A 24119-nucleotide genomic window follows, 5' to 3' on the forward strand; every position below is an offset into this window, starting at 1 on the left:
CCAGAAATAGTACCTCGGGTTAAGAACTTTGCTTCAGGATGAGAACAAAAATCGTGCTCCGGCGGCGCGATGGCAGCAGGAGGCCCCATTAGTTAAAGTGGTGCTTCAGGTTAAGAACAGTTTCAGGTTAAGAACGGACCTCCGGAACGAATTAAGTACTTAACCAGAGGTACCACTGTAAATAAATAAATAACTAGAATGTGCGGTCTTGTGCGCGCGCGCGCACGCTCGCGCGCGTATCCACGCGCGGCGTTTTTTGTTAAATATCCGGTGCCGGGCTCCAGCTTCCTTTTCCGGCGGCGACATGGCGAAGGCGCGCGTGGTGCCGAGCGACTTGTTCCCGCTGGTCTTCGCCTTCCTGCAAGAAAACCATTTCGAGGGGGCGGCGCGGGCTTTCGGGAAAGCGGCCGGCGTGGTGAGGCTGTTGCTGTTGCTTTTTGGGGGGTCGGGGGGGGGCGGCGCGTGCGTGTCTGTGCGCGCGTGGAGGCGACAGGGATGCATGAAATCCCTTGGAGAAGGGAGAGGGGGTCTCGGGGTCAGGCCTTTCCCCGCCAGCGGTGTGCCATATCCTCCAACATTTATCCGGTGAAAATATGGACGTCCCGAGGGGAGGTCTCGCCAGGTGATGTGCGGGGGGGGGGACGACTCCATATTTGGAGGTCAGGGTTCAGATCCTGAACTGAAGGGGCTGTTTGGGGGCGTGATGGCAGTTGCAAAGGGAAAACAGTTGGGGGGGGCAACCTCCTCCCGTGGAGAGGCGACGTGTTGCGCTTGTCTCAAGGCAGCAGATGTTTCTCCTCTCTGCGCACGTGGGGGGCGGGCGGGCTAGGGCACGTTTTGCAACTTCCGCATTTCCAAAATGAGGGGCGCGAAACGTTGTCACGTGGCTGGGGAAGCCAAAGGTGTGTTGGGGTTAAATTAATAGAATTTAGTTGGCTTGGTAAGTAGAACGTGTGCAAAATGGCGTACAGTCGTTTAAAAAACCTGTTGCCAAGTACTTGCGGTTCTATTCCATATTCATATTACTTTTATCATTCACCTGGCATTTTCAGAAGGCGAAATTAAAATTGTTTTTACGAAAACAGTTATGTGCTTGGTAGACTTCCCAAGCTAGATGTGTCCAGTCACAAAAGCAGCAGCAGATTTGAATTCCTCACAACCAGAAACATACTTTTAAGGCCCCCTCATTGAATAAATTAACAGAAATTAAGTTTCACCCCCTAAAATGACATGCCCTAATGTGGGATGGAGGTGATCTGTGGGCTTCTGTGGAAGTTAGATAATTGTTATTTATACATTAAAGTTCTATACCACCCTTCATATGAGTACCACAAAGTTTTACAATGCAATCTTTAAGGCACCATGTATATGAGGGAGTGGTAAGTAATTGATAAAGGAGGAAGGAAATGTGCTGATGGACTGAGGCAAAGTGCTTTTACTTTGAGGGGCTGTTGGGTTTGTGGGTAGGAGTGAGGAGAGTGGATTATTGAGGGTGGGCGAAAGCACCTGAGGAGCCCAGGGTGTTGGCAGCAGGAGGCTCCAGAATTCGCTGTACATGGTGCTTGTTTGCAAGGAGGGCAGACTGGTCCCCCCCCCCAAAGCATCATAACTTACTGTCAAAAATGTGTTTTTTTCATATTTTATCATTTTTGCGTTGTATTTGCATTTTAGACAAAACAAGACCCCAATGCCGCTTCTCTCCTTGATGTCTTCAACTACTGGCTGAAGTAAGTAGTGTAGTTTTTCAGAGAGAATTACTGCCTGCTGGTTCCAAGCAATTTTTCATTGGTTACCTGTTGGTTTGTTTTAGTAAAGCTGTTCATTGTCAGTCTCTCTCTCTCTCTCTCTCTCTCTCTCCCCTCCCTCCCATGTCAAACTAGGAATATGAGTGTGCGTAGTTCTGGTGAATCAGACTCAGGACTTGCCTATAAAAGATGCTTCACAAATTGGTATAACACCAAGTAAATGGGATGGTAATGAAGGAATATGAATTCTTTGACATCATCAGTGTCTAGCCTACGTTTGATTGGTTTCATCATGTGTTTTTTTAAAGCTGTTCTAACTTGTCTCTGTTGCTCCTAATGCATTGCTAAGCTTAAGCAGCCACACAGGCCCTACTATAAAGCAGGAATTCAGGGGAGGGGGGCGGAATTGCATATTTGTAGCAATGCCAGTATGCAGATGGAAATTTGCAGAACTGGCTGTTGGTGATCCACAAAGAACACATAATGCATATTAAAAGTCAATGGGACTACTTGCGAATAAATGTGCACAGCTGGATGTTTATGGTAAAATATACGTGAAATGTTTATCAAACGTATTATTTCCCCCCAAAATACTTGCTACACCAGTTGATTCACTGGTGACATTAATCTCATAGGTGCTGTGGGGACGTGCTTTTCAAAGGCACACATTATTCTTTGCCGCCCCTATTTATTTATTTATTTATTTATTTATTTATTGCATTTGTATGCCTCTATCATGAATCATCAGGTCTCCTATTCAGACACTGACCAGATCCACATGTCTTCAGATCCTGCCCTGGGATCAGAGGAGAACCACATGTTCTTCTTTTAAACTGGTTCTGTTGGCCTTGACAAATCTAAATCCAACTGTGGAGGGATGAGAACCACCAAAGAAAATCTAGCGCGTACATCATCTCTCAATATTGGTACAAATATACATGCCCATGCATACTCTTTATTTGTCCTGGGTTGCTTTGTGAGTAAACTTAGTTGTAAAAGTAAGCTAAGTGTACCAGTTCACAAGCTTTGGGGTGGGGTGAGGTTTTCACATTGCGCTTGTGCAAATGGATGTAGTTCTGCGCATCCTTTTATTTGTGGGTGCCCGATTCACGTGTTTTTATCACGCAGCAGTGTAGCAGGGAGTGTTCAATTTTAATCATCGTTAGCATGAGGGCCAGTTTAAAATTGGTTCTCCCTCCCCCCCAAACGTGCAGTTCCTGTTTGTGCATACTTGAGAAATCAGGAGTAACGCCCACCCACCCATGTGGATATGGAGCTACCACTACAGTGGTACCTTGGGTTACATACGCTTCAGGTTACAGACTCCGCTAACCCAGAAATATTACCTCGGGTTAAGAACTTTGCTTCAGGATGAGTACAGAAAGCATGCAGCGGCGGCGCAGCAGAAGCAGGAGGCCCCATTAGCTAAAGTGGTGCTTCAGGTTAAGAACAGTTTCAGGTTAAGAACAGACCTCTGGAACGAATTAAGTTCTTAACCTGAGGTACCACTGTATTTGCGAGGGGAGGGAAGTCTGTTCAGCACTGATGCGAAGACACCCCACCCTGAAATCCCGGGAGTTCTGTGGTGCTCAGAAGGAGCTAACAGGACCTTCCTGGTTATTCCAGATGTTGAACCAAAGCCAAGAACGAAAGGATTCCGCTCTCTCAAAGTAGGTGCACTGTGGTAGCCAACAATGCAGTCCTACCCATGTCTACAAGAAAGGAAACCAAATTCAGTTCAATAGATCTTGCTGGACCCTAAAATGACAATAGTTATACCTCTGTTTCCTGTTTTCGTTCAGCCAGTCCTGCATTCTTTTTTGGCTGCTGTTTCTTCTTGCCTATCTTTCGCTCCACAAGATGGAGCTTTTGATTTGTTAGTGAAGGAGCTGGGAGAGAGGATTTTATTATTATTATTTCTTTAAAGAATATTTATTGAGATTTTAAACATAAAACCATCCTTCCAATCAAACCAAAGAAGAAACAACATTATCACACTCAAAGCAAAACAGATAAATACAATAAAAACATATAAAAGGTAAAAAAACAAAAAGAGAAAAAAGAAAAAAAACATAGAAGCAAGACATAAAAAAAGACATAAAAATCCAAATTTTTACTTGTTGTTTTCGTAACCCTTCTTCCTGACTTCCTCACGTCTCCCTTTTCTGTGTTCCTTTTTACACACTCATATTCAGCAATATCTTACCCTCTTTCAAATCTTAATCTATATTATGCATTTCAACCCATTGTGTCTCCAATTTTTCCCTTTATATCCTTTTGATTACATTTGACACAGTGTACTCTAATTTTACTGCCCTTGTCTTTTGAGACATTTCTTACATACTCCTTTTACTTGTATCACTAATGCCACATTGTCTTTATATCTTTCATCATTTTAGCCTTTCAGCGTTTTAACATTCCAACATTTTACAATGTTTTTGCAAATAGTCTTTAAACTTCTTCCAATCCGAGAGGATTTTAAAACTGAAGACCGGTTGTGAGAAACCACAGGAGGGGGCAGTGCTGTTGTGCTTGAATCCTGCTTGCAGGTTTCCCCACAGACACTTGGTCGGCCATTGACAGAAGTGGGTGCTGGAGTAGATGCGCCATTGGCCTAAGTAATCCAGCAGCTTCTTCTTGTGTTCTTAGGAACAGAAAACTTAATACTGTTGCCTTTCCACCAGCACTTGGGGTCACGGACGAACCTCACAGGCAGCTCAGTTACACAGCAGTGACTGTGATGTTTTCCTTTAGGTCGCCTGAAGCCAAAAAAAGACAAGCTGTTCCCAATGGCCCACCAGCGAAGAAGGCAAAGAAAGAATCTTCATCCAGTTCTTCTGACAGCTCCAGTGAAGATGAGAAGCCCCCAGCTAAAAAACTAGGTAAATTCTGCTAGTTTGCTCCAGTATGCAGATAAGTTGGTTCATACTTAGGTGTTGATTTTGCTTCCGTAAGGAGTAGCCCAGTTGCATCACTTGTGTGTGGAAACGCCTCTCTCCTCCCGTTGTTTCTGTCCACATTTGGATACGGATCACGTGCTCCTTGAACAATCCAGAGCAAATGAGTTATTCAGTGCCCTTGAGTAAAGGCTCCGTCAGCCACTATACCGTAATGTTTATCATAAACATAACTCAAAGCAGTTGGAAGTCCATGGCCAAAGAATATTAGGTAAGAGGGGCTGTAGATTCTTTAAGGAGTCCTACTCAGCAAGTAGGGACGCGGGTGGCGCTGTGGGTTAAACCACAGAGCCTAGGACTTGCCGATCGGAAGGTCGGCGGTTCGAATCCCCGCGACGGGGTGAGCTCCCGTTGTTCGGTCCCTGCTCCTGCCAACCTAGCAGTTCAAAAGCACATCAAAGTGCAAGTAAATAAATAGGTACTGCTCCGGCGGGAAGGTAAACGGCGTTTCCGTGAGCTGCTCTGTTTTGCCAGAAGCGGCTTAATCATGCTGGCCACCTGACCCAGAAGCTGTATACCGGCTCCCTCGGCCAATAAAGCGAGATGAGCGCCGCAACCCCAGAGTCGGCCACGACTGGACCTAATGGTCAGAGGTCCCTTTACCTTTACCTTTACTCAGCAAGTAGGGGAAAATATGGAAATCATGTAAATCCACTTGAAGGTTTTTTGGGGGAAGGAAACAAAATTCAACCCAAACTGAGGGGTGTCTTTTACACGACTGATATTAAAACCAACACATGCAGATGTTTTGCAAACGTAACTTTATTTTAGGGTTAAAATAATCTGTTCCTAGGGTGGGAAGAAGTGGTTTTTTGTGTTTTGTTTTTTTAAGGGGGTGCTCTTTGCAATAGCAACTTTTGCTGACTGCTGTCTGCCTTTAAGATGAAGAAGATGGGGCTAGATTCCTTTCTAAATAACTCAGTATTTTCTTTTTCTCCCCACCCCAAATCTAGCAGCCAAGCCTGCTGCTGTAACCAAAGTACCGGCAAAGGCAGCTCCTGAGAGCAGCAGTGATGATTCCAGCGACTCTTCCGATTCAGAGCAAGAGAAGAAGTCATCAGCAAAGGTGAGATTCTTGCCATTGCTCCTCTAAGTCTTGAAAAGTCCTAAAGATGCCCTGAAAGCTACAAAACATGGAAACTCATATGGCTCTGTAAACTGGCCAGCCCTGTTTTTTATTATTATTAGTGTTCTTAATAACAATGACATTCTTGTTTAGGATAGAAAATAATGTGAAGGTGAAAAACGGTTACCATGCCCCTAAGATTTATGCTTGGTCGCTTACAAAGCACTTTCAACCTTTATCCAAAACTTTTAAAACATGGTGGCAGATAATCTTGGATATTGGGTGGACATAAAGGCCAGGACACGACTACAGTGGAAATGAGGGTCGTTCTGGAAAGGGTTTGCTAAAAATAAATAAAAAATAAATTGGGAAGTAAGGAATGAGTTTTTAAGGAAGCAAGGGGAACCAGCTGAAATTGTGATGCCCTGTTCTCCTCCAGGGAAGCTTTACTGCACAGAGAATTTCCAAAGGTATTCTAGGGAACCCTGTGATTCCTCTGTTAAATCCGTAATGTTGGCAATCTTCTCTGAAAGCCAGTGAGGCCACCATTGTTCATCTTAACCTGCAATGCATAGGCGCAGAAATACGTGCTGTATATTCTAAACCGCCCTCTTGATTCATATGGAACAGTGGTGGGCTCCAATAGTGGCCAGCGCCCTACGTAAAATAAGCATGCACACCAGAACATTTCCTGGAATCCTCTGCTATGGGTCTCCTGGTTGTTCCAAGTGTCTAGGAGTCCCTTGTTGGGTATGGATTTATTGAAGCTATAATTCTGAAAGTGCTGGTTTTGAATATACTCTGTACACAGGTTGAGGGTGGAATGTCTTAAAATATGAACATGGAATAATAGAGGCGTTAAATCAGGGTTTCCCAAAGTTGGGTCTCCAACAGTTTTTGGACTACAATTCCCATCATCCATGACAACTGGTCCCACTAGCGAGGGATGATGGGAGTTGTAGTCCAGAAACAGCTGGAGACCCAGCTTTGGTAAACTGTGTTAAATGGTGACCATGGGCTCTTATGAAAGCATATTGGACCCCATCCTCCAGGCTTCTGACATGTATTTGTAACTTATTCATGAAGTTGCCAGCAAATGTACCATAGTGAGAGCAGAGAAGGGTGGAGCGCTCCTCTGCTATGACACTGGACTGGTAACATACACATGCTTTGCTTCCCTGGGAAAACATAGAATGGGTTGATGTTGTGTGAAAAGCAGAATGGGCATTTGAGCATTTAGGCCAAGCAAGGCTGCACTCCAGGATATGCTGTTAAGGCCAACATAAAAGCTGAAGCTGGGAGCAGGGCAGGGAGTCAGGTGAGGTCAGGAGCTCCGGCAGGAAAGCAGGGCAGGGTTCAGGCAGGAACTGACAACCAACGATGTTGCTCCCGCAACTTGGGACTGGGGCTGGCTGGCTTTTATCTGCCCCGAGGCATAGGATGGCCCCGATCCTCAGGTGACTCGCCTCTCCTGGCCTGGAGGCGAGCACTCCTCCTGCAGGAACTTAGTTCCCTCTGCCTCTCTGCCCTGAGGCTCTGCAGCTCAGGAGAGGCTGGACCCAGAGGCAACCTCAACTTCCCCGGATGGGGCTGAGAGTGGAGCACCTGCAGGCAATGGGTCCTCCATCACCTCCGGAGCCAGAGCAGACTCAGCTGGTGCCTGCACCTGAGGATCCAGCACAGGTGAGGGCCCTTCAGGCTCAAGCCCCAGCCCCTGCTCAGCTGGTTCTGGAAGCAGGGACCCCTGTGCAGGCTGGGATTCCTCAGGTTCAGCCTCCGAGTCCAAATCCCAAGCCATCACACCAACTTTTGCTGAAGACAGGGTTATAGTCAACTAAATATTATGTAAAATATTACTAAAGTAATGTGGCTTGTGGTGTTTACTGACTTCTCTCGTTAGAAGGGAACAGGTCTCCCGGTTAAGAAAGCTATCGTGAAAACAAAACCGCAGAAGAAACCCAGCAGTTCTAGTTCAGATTCAAGTAGCTCGGAAGATGAAGCTCCAAAGAAGCAGCAGCCAAAGCCAGAGGGAGGCAAAAAGGGAGCAAAGCCAGCTTCTAAGCCAGGTAACTCACCTGCATTAGTGCAGAAAACCAAAATGCTGTTAACAAGTTCTCACAGGGGAGCTCTGAAAGGATTTTGTGGCTCTTGAGTTCATTGAATATGTATAAAACGAGAGTTTTGTTCTGTAGATGCAGCTGACTTTTTCTGTTGCTTCTAGTTTGTATCGTTTCACAGACAATAGATACACAGGGCTGCCTTTGAAATGGTTTAGAAGTTCCACCTGGTCCAAGGGAGAGCTGCAAGATTAACTGGGAGGGTGAATCAATTATGTTATGCCAGATCATACCAACTCAGCTGCCCCAGCTCCCATTGTGTTTCTGGACCCAATCCAGAGTGCTAGTTTTAACCTTTAGAGCCCTTAATGGCTTGGAATCGGGATACCTGAAATACCACGTTCTATGTCACTGGCCGAAACAGTGAGATCTTCACAGGCCGTACCACAGGTGCCTCAGCCAGGTGACGGGCGAATATTGGGAACAGTGCCTACTAAGTGGTGGCACCATAGTTGCGGAATGCCTTGCCCACAGAGGCTTGTCTGGTGCCGATTTTATGGTAATTTTTGCATCAGGCGAAGACTTAACTCTTTTTTGTTCTCCCGGGCTTTTTAAAAAATCTGATTTTAACAAAGAGCTTGTGTTCCGAACCACGGTTTATGTGCTGCGTATTTTTGAGACTGGCTTTGATTTTCTCTGGTGGAAATGTTTCTGCTGCACCTGTTCTAGGTTACTGTGTTGTCGTAGAAAAGTAAAAGTTACAAAAGTAAAAAAAAAAAGTCATTCATATCCAAATCACTGAAAACGGGGATAAAACCTGGACAATATGAATTTCCTTTTCTAGACCTCAGGCCTGATGCAATACTGAAGACCCTCCCTCCTTTATGATAGCTCAGTTGGTAGAGAATGAGACTCTTAATCTCAGGGTCATAGGTTTCAGCAAAAGATTTCTGCATTGCAGGGGGTTGGACTAGAGGATTCCTGTGGTGCCTTCTAAGTCTCTGATTCTATTAATATATCATTCTTAATGTGCTCAGAACAACAGTGGGTTTTTTTGACTGCATGATACCAACTCGTTAAGCCAAGTACAGTGGTGCCCCGCAAGACAAATGCCTCGCAAGACGGAAAACTCGCTAGACAAAAGAGTTTTCCGTTTTGGAGGTGCTTCACAAAACGAATCTCCTATGGGCTTGCTTCGCAAGACGAAAATGTCTTGCGAGTTCCTGCGGGTTTTCCCCCCTCCCCCTTTTTCTAAGCCGCTAATCAGCTGATCCGATAAGCCGCTAATAGTGCTAATCCGCTAATCCGTCAATGGGCTTGCTTCGCAAGACGAAAAAACCGCTAGACGAAGAGAATCACAGAATGGATTCTTTTCGTCTTGCGAGGCACCACTGTACAAAGAAATATGAATCCTCTTTAAAGTAAACCAAACTAATCTTGCTGAAAACAATAGAAAATGATGTTCACTGTTTTGGATCGTTAACCGTATCATACTGTACAGCCCAGCAAATTGAACTTGGGAAAGGGGCGGTAAAAATTATTGTAGCGCTATGCATATGCAATAGCTGGATTCGAGCTTTCTAATTTCCTCTGTGCATCAAATATTATTTGCTTTCGCAATCAGCAGCAAAAGTCACCAAGGTGACGCCCAAAATTAAAATTACCAATGGCAAAGCGGAAAGTAGCAGTGACAGCAGCAGCAGCAGTGAGGATTCTGATGCAGAAAAGCATCCACCTGCGAAGGTAAGCAATAGATCTTTGTATAGTGGCTAGAATTGCTAACGCTTGACTTTCCTGTACAGTGGTGCCCCGCAAGACGAATGCCTCGCAAGACGAAAAACACGCTAGACGAAAGAGTTTTCCATTTTTTGAGTCGTTCCGCAAGACGAATTTCCCTATGGGCTTGCTTTGCAAGACGAAACGTCTTGCGAGTTCTTGCGAGTTTGTTTCCTTTTTCTTAAAGCCGCTAAGCTGTTAATAGCCGCTAAGCCACTAATAGCCGTGCTTCGCAAGACGAAAAAACCGCAAGACGAAGAGACTCGCGGAACGGATTAATTTCGTCTTGCGAGGCACCACTGTATTTGTTTCTTGTTTGGAGGGAACTCAGTTACACTAAAGCATGGGAACTAGGCAAGCATACTTCATATTAGTTCTGCGGCCTATTTACACTCGGAGCACTCAAGACTTTATATGCTCTCTTCACGATCCTCTACTCAAGTCTGTCTTAGACTTGTGGCGCACATGTCCGCTCCTAAATTCAACTTAGGAACTCCTCTGAGTTCAGACAAACTTACTCTCAGATTAAGCGTGCAAAGGATTGCAGACGTAATCTTCTAGCTGTTCCCTGTGAACATGGAGAAAGTCAAAAATTTCTCTTGGCTTTTATATTTTCTCCTTGTGAGATTATGCACCCCAGAATTTCTCAGCTGATACTGTGCCTCTACTATATTTGTATTGTGACTCCTCCCAAAATATTTTTTAGAATAAATTTTATTAGGATTAATAAAAAGAAATACAAAGCTTAACATCAAATGTCTCTTTTTAATCCAAAACTAAAACATTGATTTAAATGCAATAAAAACATAGGGGGGAAAGAGAGAAGAAGGAAAACAGGAAAAGTAGAAAGAGAAAGAAAGAAGAAAATAGTTCAGATGTAGCTGTTAGTATCTTGGTTCACAGGCAGAGGTACCTGGCCTCCCCCGAGGCAATTGAGCGAGATACTGTGTTTACCTTTCGTCTGCGACCCCGGCAGGCTAGGTAAACAAACCCGGTGATTCTTCTCATTAGTTGTGAGATAGAACACACCCTCTGCTTCTCTCTTCTTCTCTCCCTCCCTGCATTCTCCCAGGGAGGAGAAATGAGACAGACAGGAGTCCTTTTTACATGTTTATTCCTGTCACTCATCAGTACATAGAAATGCGACCGTTCCCTTCAGACTCCATCAGAAGAGACTCACATACTCCTCCCCTGTACTTCCAGCACAGGTCAGATGACACTCTGAGCTAACATCCGGTGCTCAGTACAGAGAATAGGCTCCACCTTTTCTCCAACAGTACAGTGCAAAACAACAGCATCCTGTTTTGCATTCCAGCCATCTGGAGCTGGCTTTTGCCTTGGTGCTTTTTCCCAACAGTAGCTGCCCTTATTTTTATACATTCCTCAAAGCTTGCTCTGTTCTACATCATAATTCCCGTAGATAGGAGTGTTGCAGTAGACCATAGCTTTGACTTTCAAAAATAGGGGTTTGATGAAGTTCCTCACAGAAGGCTTTTAAGAGAACCTAGTTGTTATGTGGCAAAAAGATTGGTGCTATTTAGCAAACCATGCGAACAACAAGGTAGCAGTGTTTTCAGATTACACCAAATTATTACATTTTTGTATACGCTGGAAGCTGCCCAGAGTGGCTGGGGCAACCCAGTCAGATGGGCAGGGTAGAAATAATAAAATAATTGTTGCTGGTGCCGTTGTTATTGCCGAATCTCAAGCAGAGTTTGATGAGCTCCAAAAGCATCAAAACTGAAAACAGGATGACAGTTGAGAGAGTGCAAAGTACTCTGGGACAAAAATAACTAACTTGTGATACTGATTGGTTAGCTGCGTCGATCCAGGGAAGTTCTCGTGCTCTATTGGCAAGTTAAAGAGTAATGAGTAAGTTCACTGGGAGAGGAGAGAGATTCAGTATTCCATTCGCAGCAGAAACGGCAAGTTCCATGTTGGGAAATGGACTGGAAATCACAGGGCAAGCTTCCTAAATCAATATAGAAATCAGATGCAGTCAGATTTAGATTACTATGTCAAGACCATTTTTTTAAAAAAGTTATGGATATAAAGGGCAGCCAGTGGTCCAGTTCTGTGTGTTTTCACTAGGAATGACCTGCTGAGGTCAGTGAGGCTTCCTTCCAAGTAACTGGAGGACAGTAACCTCAGACTTGGCATTTCTGGCACTTAATTCCTTTTTGCATGAGAACTAAGGATGCAGCTCTTAAGCACAGTCCTCGCTATAATCAAAATGATTGCTCCGCAAGGTGGGAAAGGGTTTCACAGGGTTATCTCCTCATCTGTAACATAGGAAATGGTCTATAATGCACATTTATGCATTAATATAGTTCAGGAAGTATTTCTGGTGTGATTCAGTAATGCTAGCCTGGTGTAAACAGTAAGCAGGTGGTGCTGTTAAGGAGAACATACATTTAGTAGCAGCTGGAGTGCTTCAAGGCTTGTGGCAGCTTAAAAGTATTAGCAGTAAGATAATGCCACATTATTCTGCCTCTTGCATTGCTGTGTCATTTTACTTTGTTTACGAAAAAAGAGAGAAAAGGAATGAGCTGGTTTTCATTTTTCATCCTCTTTTGACTCTTGGTATGTAGTCCAGTCCTCCTAGACAGCTACTTTATTCATCTGACAAACTAGACTCTAGGCCCACAAAACTTATGAAACAATACGTTTGTTGGTCTTTAAAGAATCCGTATGACTTCTTCCTGCAAGAGTCTTTAACTATCCCTCTGGAAGAAATTCTCTTTTAATAGCCTTTCATGTCTCCGGCTTGTATTTGAGTTGTGTGCCTGGTAGGGTAGCAAATGATTAGCTTTGGATGGCAATTGCTCTTCAAACTTCACCCTTAATGAATGGGCAACGGTGGGTCATCTTCTCCCCTGTAATAAGAGCGAGCCAAAGAAAACTCCGCAGTCCAAACCTGAAGGTGCTCGTCTACCCACAAAGAAGGAGAGCAGCAGCAGCAGTGATGATTCTTCTGACAGTTCAGCAAGTGGGAAGCCAGTGTCAAAGCCCAAGGCAGGTGAGTTGCTGGCAGATGCTTAAAATCCATCCTGAAGCTCCAGTTGATTCCAGAGCAGCGCCACAAGATTATTAAATGGGACGGGGCAATTTGACCAGGTTATTATGCCAATGCCGAATAACGTACCCATCAGGGAGAGAGGACCCTGGTTACAGAATAGCATTTCCAGGGACGTTTACCCTCCTTGTGTTCTTTTGAAGACCTTTCTCAATAGTTTTTGTAATTTTAAATCATGTGTTTTAACCCAGGGAGTGCAGCGCGTTTTGTGAGTGCCGTGTCGCTGTTGGTGTTTTGACTTAATGGCTTTATATCTCATTTCGTATTTTAATTCTTTGGGGGGGGGGATAAATTTTACAGTGGTACCTCGCAAGACGAATGCCTCGCAAGACAAAAAACTCGCTAGACGAAAGGTTTTTCCGTTTTCGATTTGCCTCGCAAGACGAATTTCCCTATGGGCTTGCTTCGCAAGACGAAAACTTTTCGCAACTTTGTTTCCTATGGGAAACCGTGCATCGCAAGACGAAAAATTCGCTAGACGACAAAACTTGTGGAACGAATTAATTTCGTCTTGCGAGGCACCACTGTATTAGGATTTCTAAAGAGAAATATAAAGCTTAATACCAAATAGCCCCTTTTTAGTGGCCAACGCTAAAACATTGATCTAAATACAGTACGAACATAGAAAAAGAGTGAAAAAGAAAAGCAGGAAAAATTATGATTGTCCATGCTGGATCGGTCAACCTTTGCTACTGTGTCCTCCTTTTAGCAGATCAAGATGATCAGGTGACAGCAAAAACTGTGAGGTTTTTAGCGGGGGCAATTAGAATATGATCTATTGTTTGATTATTGATGCAAACCCTCCAAAATGTATTTTCTACAGTTAAGCTTTTACCTCTATCTTCAGTATATATGTATATATATATATTTGCTATGGCTAGTGGCTAATGCAAATAAAGATTCTTCTTCCCTTCTCTAGGAAGAGAAATAAAGTAATAGACAAGAGATTTTTAAAAAGAGAGAGAAAGAATAAAGTTCCGAAATTAATTATTTTCCGTGCTTGTTATTGTAAGGTGCCCAATCTGTGCCTTCCTGGAATCTGCGTTAGATGTAACATGTAACATACGGGGTTTACTAGCCTGGAGATGGGGTGAATTCTAGCCCCAGCCCTCTTTCCTTCCCCAGAGTTTGCCTGAAGCCTGGGCTTCCTTTTGGCCTTGCGCTTGCTGTACACAAACCACAACTGTCCCTTGCCTGCTGTCTCTTAAAGCTTGAGTAGAACATAGGCTTGCTTTCCCACCTGACAGAGCCAGAGGAAACACATGTCCTTCAAGCTCAGAGCTAGAGGGACGATGAGGAGACATGCGGCTTTCGCTGTAGCGGCTGGTGGAAGGTCCAAGACTTCCATAGGCTGTGTGTCGAAGCAGAGCAGTTACAAATCTTTGTAAAAGAGGAAATGGAGAGGCGTGTGGGCCTAGTCTGTGCCTAATAGGCACTGAGGCAGACCAAATGCCTGTCCCACTCCAGCTCTGTTGGCAGACAGGGGCTTGTTTTCCGGCCCAAATCCAAGCTTAGAGCTGGAGAGCGGAGCAGGATATCCCCCCCCCCCAAAAAAAAAAACCCCTACAACTTTATGCTGTGTTTCAGAGACATAGCACAAGGTTAGAGACAAGACTCTGCCACTTGGGTCTGAGAGAACTACCAGCAAGATTGGCCATAAATGGTTGAATTCTTGCAGTATCACTTTGAGAAGCATATGCTCCACAGATCCTCTTGGCTAGATGATTTAAAACACACACACACACTCAGTGTAATGTGACTAGCTTCATATTTGTGTCTCATGTTTTGGTTGTTGGCAGACCTCATTCCACCAGATTCGCTTTTGTCCCTTCGCAGGCCAGTACAGCGCTGTGCCCCCTCCTTCGTCCATAGAATCAAGGAAGGGCAAAGCACAATCTCTGCCTGTAAAGACTTCTAAGAAAAAGGAGGAAAACCGTGATGAAAAGGAGCAGGTGCCCAAGAAGAAAACAGCAAGTATGTATTTGTGGAGAGGAATTAAACATTAAGGTGACGGCATCCATATCTGATGGAAGGGACTCGAGAGACAGTCCTTGTTTTGTTGCATTTTGGGCAGGGAGTTTATGCACATGTGTAAAATATGTTCTCTGTTGGATACTGACTAATGACTTGTTAAAACTTCTAGAAAACCAAGGAAGCTTCCAAGGTTAGCCTTGGCTCTGTATATTCCAGAATTCCTGGCTTCTCTGGTTGGCAAAAGGCTTTGTACCAACAAAGAGATACGCCTCTACCAGTTGAACAAAGCCTTTCTCTGTCATGAAACATGTAAGCTTACAAGTCCCCGCAATCACTGGCTGAACGCACGTTAGCAAACACCTTTTGCGCATCAGTTTAAAGTGCTTGCATGTCAGACTTTGATTGCAAAAGGCTAGGTGCCTTTTTCGGTTGCCTGGGATCAGGATCCTAATAAGTACCCCAACTCCAGAAACCTTTGTAGTTAAAGGGAGTATGTCAGGACTGTTCTGATTTGTGCTGAGCTGGCTGATTTTAAAAAGCCTTCTTGTACATACATCTGGGTATTAGCGTTTGTTAGACTGGAATTGTTTGGGTCCCCTTGAAGAGAAAGTTCAGTGAAAGCAGCCTGTTTTTCTTTGTAGCTAAAGGACCTGCGGCTAAGCCATCGCCTGCCCCTAAATCTGCTGCTGTTTCCAACCAAAAAGAAGAGACTAGTTCAGACAGTGACTCAGGTGAGTACCACAAACAAACAAGTTCTCTGGATTCTTGATCACTGTGTCTTCTACTGAGGAAATGTTTCGATTTACATACTATGGAGGCAGTGAGCGAGACAGAAGTACCTTCTGTTTCAGGCTACCTATCGGTTGCTTTTGATGTATACAACTGGTGCAGAATTACTTTGCACAGGGGATATCTCACACATGGGCAAATGTAATCGCTTGATGAAGAATCATGCTTAGGAGTGGATTGGGGGATTCTCTTGGACGTTTTAGGTCCAGAGGCTTGAGGCAGAATAGCAGAATGAACGGGCCTTTTCTGTAGTAACTCCCCGTTTGCGGAATGCCGTCCCCAGGGAGGTTCGCTTGGCGTCTTCATTATATATATTTTAGGTGCCAGGAAAATACGTTCCTCTTCAACCATGCCTTTAGTTGATTAATATTCTACAGCCTTTTAAATGTATGTGGGAAGACAGGGGTTACTGTTTTGCTTTACCTATTTACTTGTTTATATCCTGTATTTAATTCTGTGAACCATCCCGAGATCTTACGATGAAGGGTGGTATATAAATCTTAATACATAAATAAAGTCGTACCTTGGATCTCAAATGCCTTGGCTCCCGAACAAATCGGTTCCTGAACCACTGAAACCCGGAAGTGAGTGTTCCGGTTTTTGAACGATTTTCAGAAGCCAAACATCCAGGGCAGCTTCCAATTGACTGCAGGACACTCTTGCGGCCACTTGGAAGTTGCGCCTTGGATTTCAAGAACCAAGGTACGAATGCAAATAAAATACCTGACATTAATGATGCTGATTTATTACTTACACCCCGTCCATCTGACTGGGTCGCCCCAGCTACTTGGGGCAGCTTCCAACAGAATATTTTAAAACCCCATAATGAAACATCAGACATTAAAAACAATCATGCCCCATAAGTCTTACAAGCTGCTCTTGTATATTCTTGAGGCCGGACTGTTGGTGGAAAGTTACAGTTCCATCACCAAAGTTCACTTTTGTATACTCTTGCGCATGTCCCGGGGCAACAGAGAGCGATATCGTATTCCTCCCTGTTAGAGGCTTCATATACTGCTGGTAGGATGCGGGTGGTGCTGTGGTCTAAACCACTGAGCCTCTTGGGCTTGTCGATCAGGAGGTTGGCGGTTTGAATCCATGCAACGGGGTGAGCTCCTATTGTTCTGTCCCAATAGAACAATAGTTCGAAAGCACACCAGTGCAAGTAGATAAATAGGTACCACTGTGGCAGGAAGGTAAACAGCATTTCCATGCGCTCTGGCTTCCGTCACAGTGTTCTGTTGAGCCAGAAGCTGTTTAGTCATCCTGGCCACATGACCCAGAAAGCTGTCTCTGGACAACCGCTGGCTCCCTTGGCCTGAAAGTGAGCTGAGCGCCGCAACCCCATAGTCAACCTTTGACTGGACTTAACTGTCCAGGGGTCCTGGTGGAGTGGGATAGGTTGCTTGTTTTGTCTCCATTGATTCAGTGGGTGTTTTTTGACCTGTACCACTCCTGAGGCCAGCGTAATAATTTATCAACGTTCGGCTGTAAGGTAGCATAGGGTTTGGTGTATGTCCACTCTTTGCCTATCATACTCTAGCCTCTACCCAGAGTTAGACTTCCTGCTGGTCATTGTTACATCAGCATATCTGTGATGTTGCACCACTTGATCTCCACTGACAGAGGCCTATCTTGAGAGATGCTGGCAAAACAGGGCTTTTTGCAACGCTTTGAAAACCCCATCTGGCATATCTTGAGCACAGGACTGTAAAGCTATCATTAGCACTTCTGTTTGTTTTTGTTTAAAGCACACACCTCACTTTGAATCTCTGTGGTGCGAGGTTAAAATGTGCTGGGACTTAAAACCACTGTCTTGTTTGGATTTTGTGCATAGATAGTAGCTCTGAAGAAGACAAGAAGCTTCCTGCCAAATCGTCTGCAACAAAGGTTGCTGCTAAACCCGCTCCGTCAAAGGCAGCGACCACCTCTTCTGATAGCTCAGGTACCTGGGGTTACAAGCTAGACAAGCTCCATGTTGATCATTACTGCTCCCATATTACGAAAACTTCAAGATCTGGCCATAGTTTCACAGATCCCTGGACGTGTTCCTCGCCATTTCTAAAACAAGTAAAAGCCACAATGCTGCAAGTACAGTGGTATCTCGGGTTACAGACGCTTCAGGTTACCGTCTCCACTCACCCAGAAATAGTACCTCAGGTTAAGAACTTTGCTTCAGGATGAGAACAGAAATAGCGCAGTGGTGGTGGGAGGCCCCATTAGCTAAAGTGGTGCCTCAGGTTAAGAACAGTTTCATGTTAAGAACGGACTTCCAGAACGAATTAAGTTCTTAACCTGGGGTACCATGGTACTTTGCTTGATTTTCTTCTACCACTCCTTGTGCCCTTTAGGCTTTAAGTGTGGCCCTGCCAATGAGCTTTAGGATAGACCATATTTTTCGCTCTATAGGACGCACTTTTTCCCTTCTAAAAAGTAAGGGTAAACGTGTGTGCGTCTTATGGAGCGAATGCAGGCCGCACGGCTAAGCCCAAAGCCAGAACAGTGAGGCGGAGAACTGCGCAGCACTCCGTCTCTCTGTTCTAGCTTGGGGATGGCTGCACAAAGCCTCCGCAGGGCAGCGGGGTGCCTTCACTCGGCTGCCCTGCGGAGGCTTCACAGGCTGTCCCCGAAGCCAGAACAGCAAGAGGCTATCCCAGAAGCCAGATCCCTCTTGCTGTTCTGGCTTCTGGGGTTCAGAATTTTTTTCTTCTTGTTTCCTCCTCTTCACCCCCCCAAAAAAAAAACAACTAGGTGCATCTTATTGTCCGGTGCGTCCTATAGAGCGGAAAATACGGTAAATCAGGGTTGGGTCCACGGCAGTGTCCAAGGGCTGCATGTGACCCTTGAGGCCATTTTGGGCGGCCCTCAGCAACATTTTACGTCCCCACTTCCCCAGCACTGCCTTCCCAAATCCCAAATTTCGGGCTTGTCCCCACCCCATGCGGCAAGGCAAAGTGTGACCTGCGGGTTCTCTTGCAAATCACAGGAGACTGCCCTGATGTAGATGTTCCATAGAAAAGATAACCTTCCACCATTTAAGTAGCCATTGTTTTTTATTAGGACTTATAATCACATAACCAAGCCTATTCCCTATGTTCATTTATGCTCCAGTTAGTCACGGAAGAGGTGCCTGTCTGTTTAAAAACCGGCAAGTATCCTTGCTTCGTTTAAATTGTCTCAGTTGATCAATGAGTAAATATTCCAATCACTGCACATGAAATGTGTACACATATATATATCTCGTGTGCCAATCTGTCTGATAATTAGTATGGGCAGGGACCCTATAATTAATCTCACACCCTCCTAAGTCAGCTTTCCTAACAAAATCCTTTCCCCTCCTACTCTTCCTTGAATAGTGAAAACATTGGTATTTGGATTCGTCTTGTGGGTGTACAACTCGCCCCATCTGAAACTGAACTGTGAAAATACTATGTGCAGAACTGCACTGCTTTTGTCGCTGAAATTTCTCCTTTAAAATTTGCAATGCCCTTCCCTAGATTCTGACAGCTCTGAGGATGAAACTCCTGCAAATGCTGCAGTTAAACCAGCTGCAAAGGCGGCAAAGAAGATTCCTGTGATGGTTGGAAAGAAGGTGGATGCTGCCTCTGGGGATAAGAGAGTTGCTCCCCCCAAAACTGGTGCAAAGAGTCCCAAGTCAGGATCCAAACCTAGCCTCTCAGCCTCCCAAGCAAGCAGTTCTTCAGACTCCAGCAGCAGCTCAAGTAGCGAAGAGGAGCAGAGCAAGCCTGCCCAGAAGTCGGCTAAGAAGTCGCAGGCCAAACCCGTTCAGAAGCCGGCTAGCAAATTGGCCGGTGGCAAGAGCACAGTGGCTCCGAAGCAAGCGGAGTCCGAAAGCAGCAGCTCGTCCGACAGCTCCAGCGACGACGAGCCCAAAGCAGCAGGGGAGGGGCTAAAGAATAAAGCCAAGAAAAACAGCAAGCCGTCGAAGAAAAAGGCATCGAAAGCTTCATCTGCGCCTGCAGGCAAAACGCCATCTTCCAAGACTCTTACATCTGAAGCAGCTAGCGATGGGGAGAGCAGCAGTTCTGATGATGACGACGACGACGATGGGGCTGTAAATGGAGGTACGTCACTGCTAGCCAGGAAGGAAGTAGGGAATGCTGAATATGAAAGAAAGTTAATACTGTATGCAGGGTGAATTTGATTTAAATCACGATTTAAATCACCAGTCAGTAAGGCTTGATTAAAATCGTGTTTTTTTGCAGAAAGATTCATTCTTGCTGTGCTGGCATAATCTTAATATTTACAAGCAAAGGAATGTTTCATTTTTGGAATAATAAATTTTCAGAGTGGTTTTTACAGTTATATTACTGATTTGGTTATACTGTTCGAAATACATAGATAATTATGAAATTATTGTGAGGTTTAATAAGTTAACTTTATGTTGGGACAACTTTTCTGCTGTACTTTATTGGAAGGGGGAAAACCCAATAATTTCTTTAATAACAATTTATTAACTACAATAACATTATAGCATATGTATTCATGTTTGTTAACCGATGTGGTTAAACAATACAAAAACCCCTTAGACTATGTTTTAGCACACATGAAAAACTTAAATCCTTATTTCCTGATGAATAGCCTTTGGACTATAATGTAACTTAAACAGAAAACTATCTTTAGAAAGATTTTTCCTCCAAAAACATTTTATTTCAAAAATCCAATTTAAATTTTTAAAAATTGATTTTTTAATTTTTTAAAAAAAATAAAAAACGTTGATTTTTATCCACCCTAACCGCATACATAAATGCCACATGTGCAATCTTTTCCCAGTAACTGCAGTGCATCTTATGTTCAGTGGGCAGTTAAAAAGAATATGGGTCATTAAAGTAGCACTGGATATGGGTCACAACAAAATATTTCTTACTTTTACTCCCACACCACCTGACTGCTTATTCTATGGGGTGTTCTCTTATATTGAGCAAGATATCATTGTGTTAGGGACACATGTGGTGCTGTGGTCTAAACCACTGCGCCTAGGGCTTGGCGATCGGAAGGTCGTGGTTCAAATCCCCTTGACGGGGTGAGCTCCCGTTGTTCGGTCCCTGCTCCTACCCACCTAGCAGTTCAAAAGCACGTTAAAGTGCAAGTAGATAAATAGGTACCGCTCCGGCAGGAAGGTAAACGGCGTTTCTGTGCGCTGCTCTGGTTCGCCAAGAAGCGGCTTAGTCATGCTGGCCACATGACCTGGAAGCTGTCTGTGGACAAACACCAGCTCCCTCGGCCTATAGAGCAAGATGAGCGTGCAACCCCAGAGTCGTCCGCAACATTTACCTTTTACCTTTATGATTATGTTGAAACACGGCAGGCCAATCCAAGAAGAAACGAAAAAGGGAGGACAGCCAGGGGCAGGAGACACCAAATGCGGGGAAGAACAAGAAACCCAAAACGCCACATACGTTCCCCAAGATGAAGCGGGTAAGAATCATGGAGCTGTAGAGTCGGGAGGGACCCGAGGGTCATCTAGTCCAACCCCTTCAATGCAGGAATCTCAGCTAAAGCATTCCTAGCAGATGGCCACCCAACCTTTGCTTAAAAACCTCCAAGGAAGGAGAGACCTACAACCTCCTGAGGGAGACTCTTACTGTCGAACAGCTCTTACTGTCGGAAAGTTCTTCCTGGTCTTTAGTCAGAATCTCCTTTCTTGTAACTCGAAGCCATTGGTTCGAGTTTACCCTCCAGAGCAGGAGAAAACAAGCTTGTTCCCTCCTCCATGTGGCAGCCCTTGAGATATTTGAAGATGGCCACCATATCTCTTCTCAGTCTCCTGAAGAAGACTGTGAGGATCTCGGGAGAAGGGGTGGAATTGCCTTCTTGACAAGAGCTGTTGGTTGTCTCCTTTTACCCTGAGAAACCTTGTTGAGGTGCTATAAATTTGCCAGGAGCAGCCTGGCATCTGTGGTTCTAGTCCAGGGGTTGGCAAAGTTTTTGTGGCTTGGGCCGGTTCACGATCCAGTGGGCTGGGCCGGAGTGCGCACGCATGCGCAAACACTCTTTCCGGCGTGGAGGAGGTGTGCGCAGCTTCCCATTGGTTGCAGGAGCTTCCTGCAGCCAATGGGAAGCTGGCCAGCGTCGCAGAAGGTGGTCCCTGCTCCGCTCCGCGCTGGTTTGGCGCGGCGCACGGAAACCGAGCGGGCAGTGGGGGTCCATGGGCCGGTTAAACGACTCGCATGGACCGCTTGTGGCCCATGGGCCTTAGTATGCCGGCCCCTGTTCTAGTCACTGGGGCATCATGAAGCATTTCTGTCCCAGGAAGATGCTTAACTTTACAGTTTTGGTGCATACGGCCTCAAATCCAATGTAGTTTGGGGCTCATTGCTTTAAATTAGCACAATGGCTACTGCAGGAAAATACCAAAATACCAATTTTCTTTCGACAGCAGTCCAGTCCTTTCCGCAGAGTAAAAGCAGAAGAGATTGAGGTGGATGCACGAGTAGCAAACAATTCATTTGATGCCAAGGTAAGAGGAAGATAAGAGTTGCAATCCTCCAGACTGTAGTTTGTGCAAAACTGTGGGGTTTTTGCACTGTCTAGGACCTGTTTGCTTAAGGGAGCATTCCCTCTTGAGTAACTACTCGGTGTTCTTTTGCTGACTGGTGGTCACTGACTCGCTATCTCTTCCAGAAAGGAGCTGCGGGTGACTGGGGCGAAAAGGCCAACGAAGTCCTGAAATTTACGAAAGGGAAGTCCTTCCGACACGAGAAGACAAAGAAGAAAAGGGGAAGTTACTGCGGCGGCGCGATCTCCACACAGATAAACTCCATCAAATTTGAAAGCGACTAAAGTTCAGTTGCCACTGCAGAATCCAAGGCCTGAGCATGTGAAAAGATGCGAAGTGTAGTGGGATATCTCTTCCACAAAGCATCAACTCTTGTATTGGTAACATGGGAAGATGATTGCTCTTTTGCGTAATGACAAAACTTAGCCGTGTCTGTGACTGTCTCTTGAGGACTTCCCAGACTTTCTTAATTAAGTACAAACTTATTTTTAGATGAAACAAGTTCAGTTCTAGCAGACCTCATGCAGCAATATGTATGTTGTTCTTGTTTTGCTAAACATCCTTTTTTAATCTTCCAACAAATCTAACATTAAGAATACACCGAAAGCGACATGCATCTCTATGGCTCCGCTCCTTGGTAAGGAATCTGGTCTTGCCTGCTGTCAAATGGGTGATCCCACCTTCGCAATCTCGCCTATCATTTTCCCCCTCTTCATTTGGGGCATTCATAAAACATTTCCATAATCTCTAAGAGCTGGGCAACTTGGTTAAATCCAGGCAAATCTCCCTTTTCCTATAAATGGATTGGCTATAACTACTTGAAAATCACTGAGTTAATTTTTTGGGCCATTGTTTTTGTAGATGAGGCAACAAAAATGTCTGCCTGTTTCCTTTCGGTTTCTCCAAAAGCCAGGAAAATACCCAAGGGTTGAAATAGCTCCAGAGTGCAGGGCCACTCATTGTTATCTATGTTTTGGCAATCATGTAATACCTTTGAGGGGAGATGAGAGTTATTGCATGGTGGCTCTGCCAACTAATATGTCGCTTGCAATGGCCGTTCTTATTTGGATAGTGTGCAGTTGGGCCCGTTGAAACCTTTGTCCATCTGCTTTTTTGTTTTGTTTTTGGGGAATGTGATGACTTTTTATTTCCCAGAGATGGCCAGGTCCAGTTAAGGCTCTTACGTGAGAAGCTTGCAACCTCAGGCATGTTAATCCTTGCTGATGTGCTTCAATGTGGCCAGAGAAGCCACAATGCCTCTTTAGGGTACAGCCTAGACGCCTGACCTAGAACCCAGCTGCTAAAAGAAACCGGGCCTGTTCAAGAAGAACCATCTGATAATGGAAAGATGGGAGAAGTGGTTGTTGGGAGATCTCACCCCACCCAACCCCCAAAGACAAAACCTTCAACCGTGTGTTTCCTCTACTTGGAGCATAAAAGTAATAAGACCCAGCAGATTAACTGCGTGGGAAGCTGGCTGTCAAGAGAGAGCATTTTAGATGTTTCCCTGTTGTGGATATCGCTGTACTTCGGAATCCGTCCACAGTAAATGCTATGCCAGCAATGTCTGCGGGTTAAAGACAAAACAGCCAAGGTTATAATGTGTCTTAATGCCCCAAAGGGCTATTCTTTTCGCAGCCTTGGCCCCTTGCCCTTTGATGTCTTCAGATTCCATTGGCATGGTAGAAGAAACTGGCAAGACTCAACTCCTTAATGGTGTTGGGACGGTTGGATATTTTATTTGAATAGACAAACATTTAGTATAATAAAAATGTTTTTAAAATGTCGATAAGGGTGGTTGTTGTTGTTTAATCCAGACCTAAGGGTGTTTGAATTTAGGTGGACAGAAATTGCTTTATTAAGTCCCTAATGCACTGGCATTTAACAGGGCAGCTTTTCAGCCCCAGTTGGGAATGGTAGAGCTGTGCTCATTCCATATATACAAAGAGTTGTTTGATGGGGGGTGGGCAAGATAGGGGGAGGGGACCTGATTTGTCAAGAGGCAGTTCTGGGTGACTAAATGCTTCTGCCTAACACGGGTGGCACTGTGGGTTAAACCACAGAGCCTAGGACTTGCAGATCAGAAGGTTGGCGGTTCAAATTCCCGCGACGGGGTGAGCTCCCGTTGCTCAGTCCCTGCTCCTGCCAACCTAGCAGTT

At 44.9% G+C, this 24119-nt stretch overlaps 1 protein-coding gene across 3 annotated transcripts; it reads left to right on the top strand.

Moving 5' to 3' along the window:
- The first annotated feature begins 279 nt into the window (after positions 1 to 279).
- NOLC1 (nucleolar and coiled-body phosphoprotein 1) lies at positions 280 to 23752 on the top strand. 3 transcript variants are annotated; one of them, XM_082223584.1, is made up of 14 exons: positions 280 to 415; positions 1672 to 1727; positions 4500 to 4627; positions 5656 to 5768; positions 7669 to 7834; positions 9450 to 9568; positions 12488 to 12620; positions 14514 to 14651; positions 15293 to 15382; positions 17278 to 17385; positions 18938 to 19525; positions 20770 to 20879; positions 21841 to 21921; positions 22086 to 23752. In XM_082223584.1, the coding sequence occupies exons 1-14, from the start codon at positions 305 to 307 to the stop codon at positions 22242 to 22244; spliced, it is 2100 nt and encodes a 699-aa protein (XP_082079710.1). In that variant the 5' UTR covers positions 280 to 304; the 3' UTR covers positions 22245 to 23752. The 3 variants fall into 3 exon arrangements, with proteins under 3 accessions (XP_082079710.1, XP_082079712.1, XP_082079711.1); XM_082223586.1 differs by having other exon boundaries at positions 9453 to 9568; XM_082223585.1 differs by having other exon boundaries at positions 5659 to 5768.
- Positions 23753 to 24119: the final 367 nt, after the last annotated feature.

Source organism: Podarcis vaucheri (assembly GCF_965113315.1).
Source record: "Podarcis vaucheri genome assembly, chromosome: 5".
In the NCBI taxonomy this organism is placed as follows: Eukaryota; Metazoa; Chordata; class Lepidosauria; order Squamata; family Lacertidae; genus Podarcis; species Podarcis vaucheri.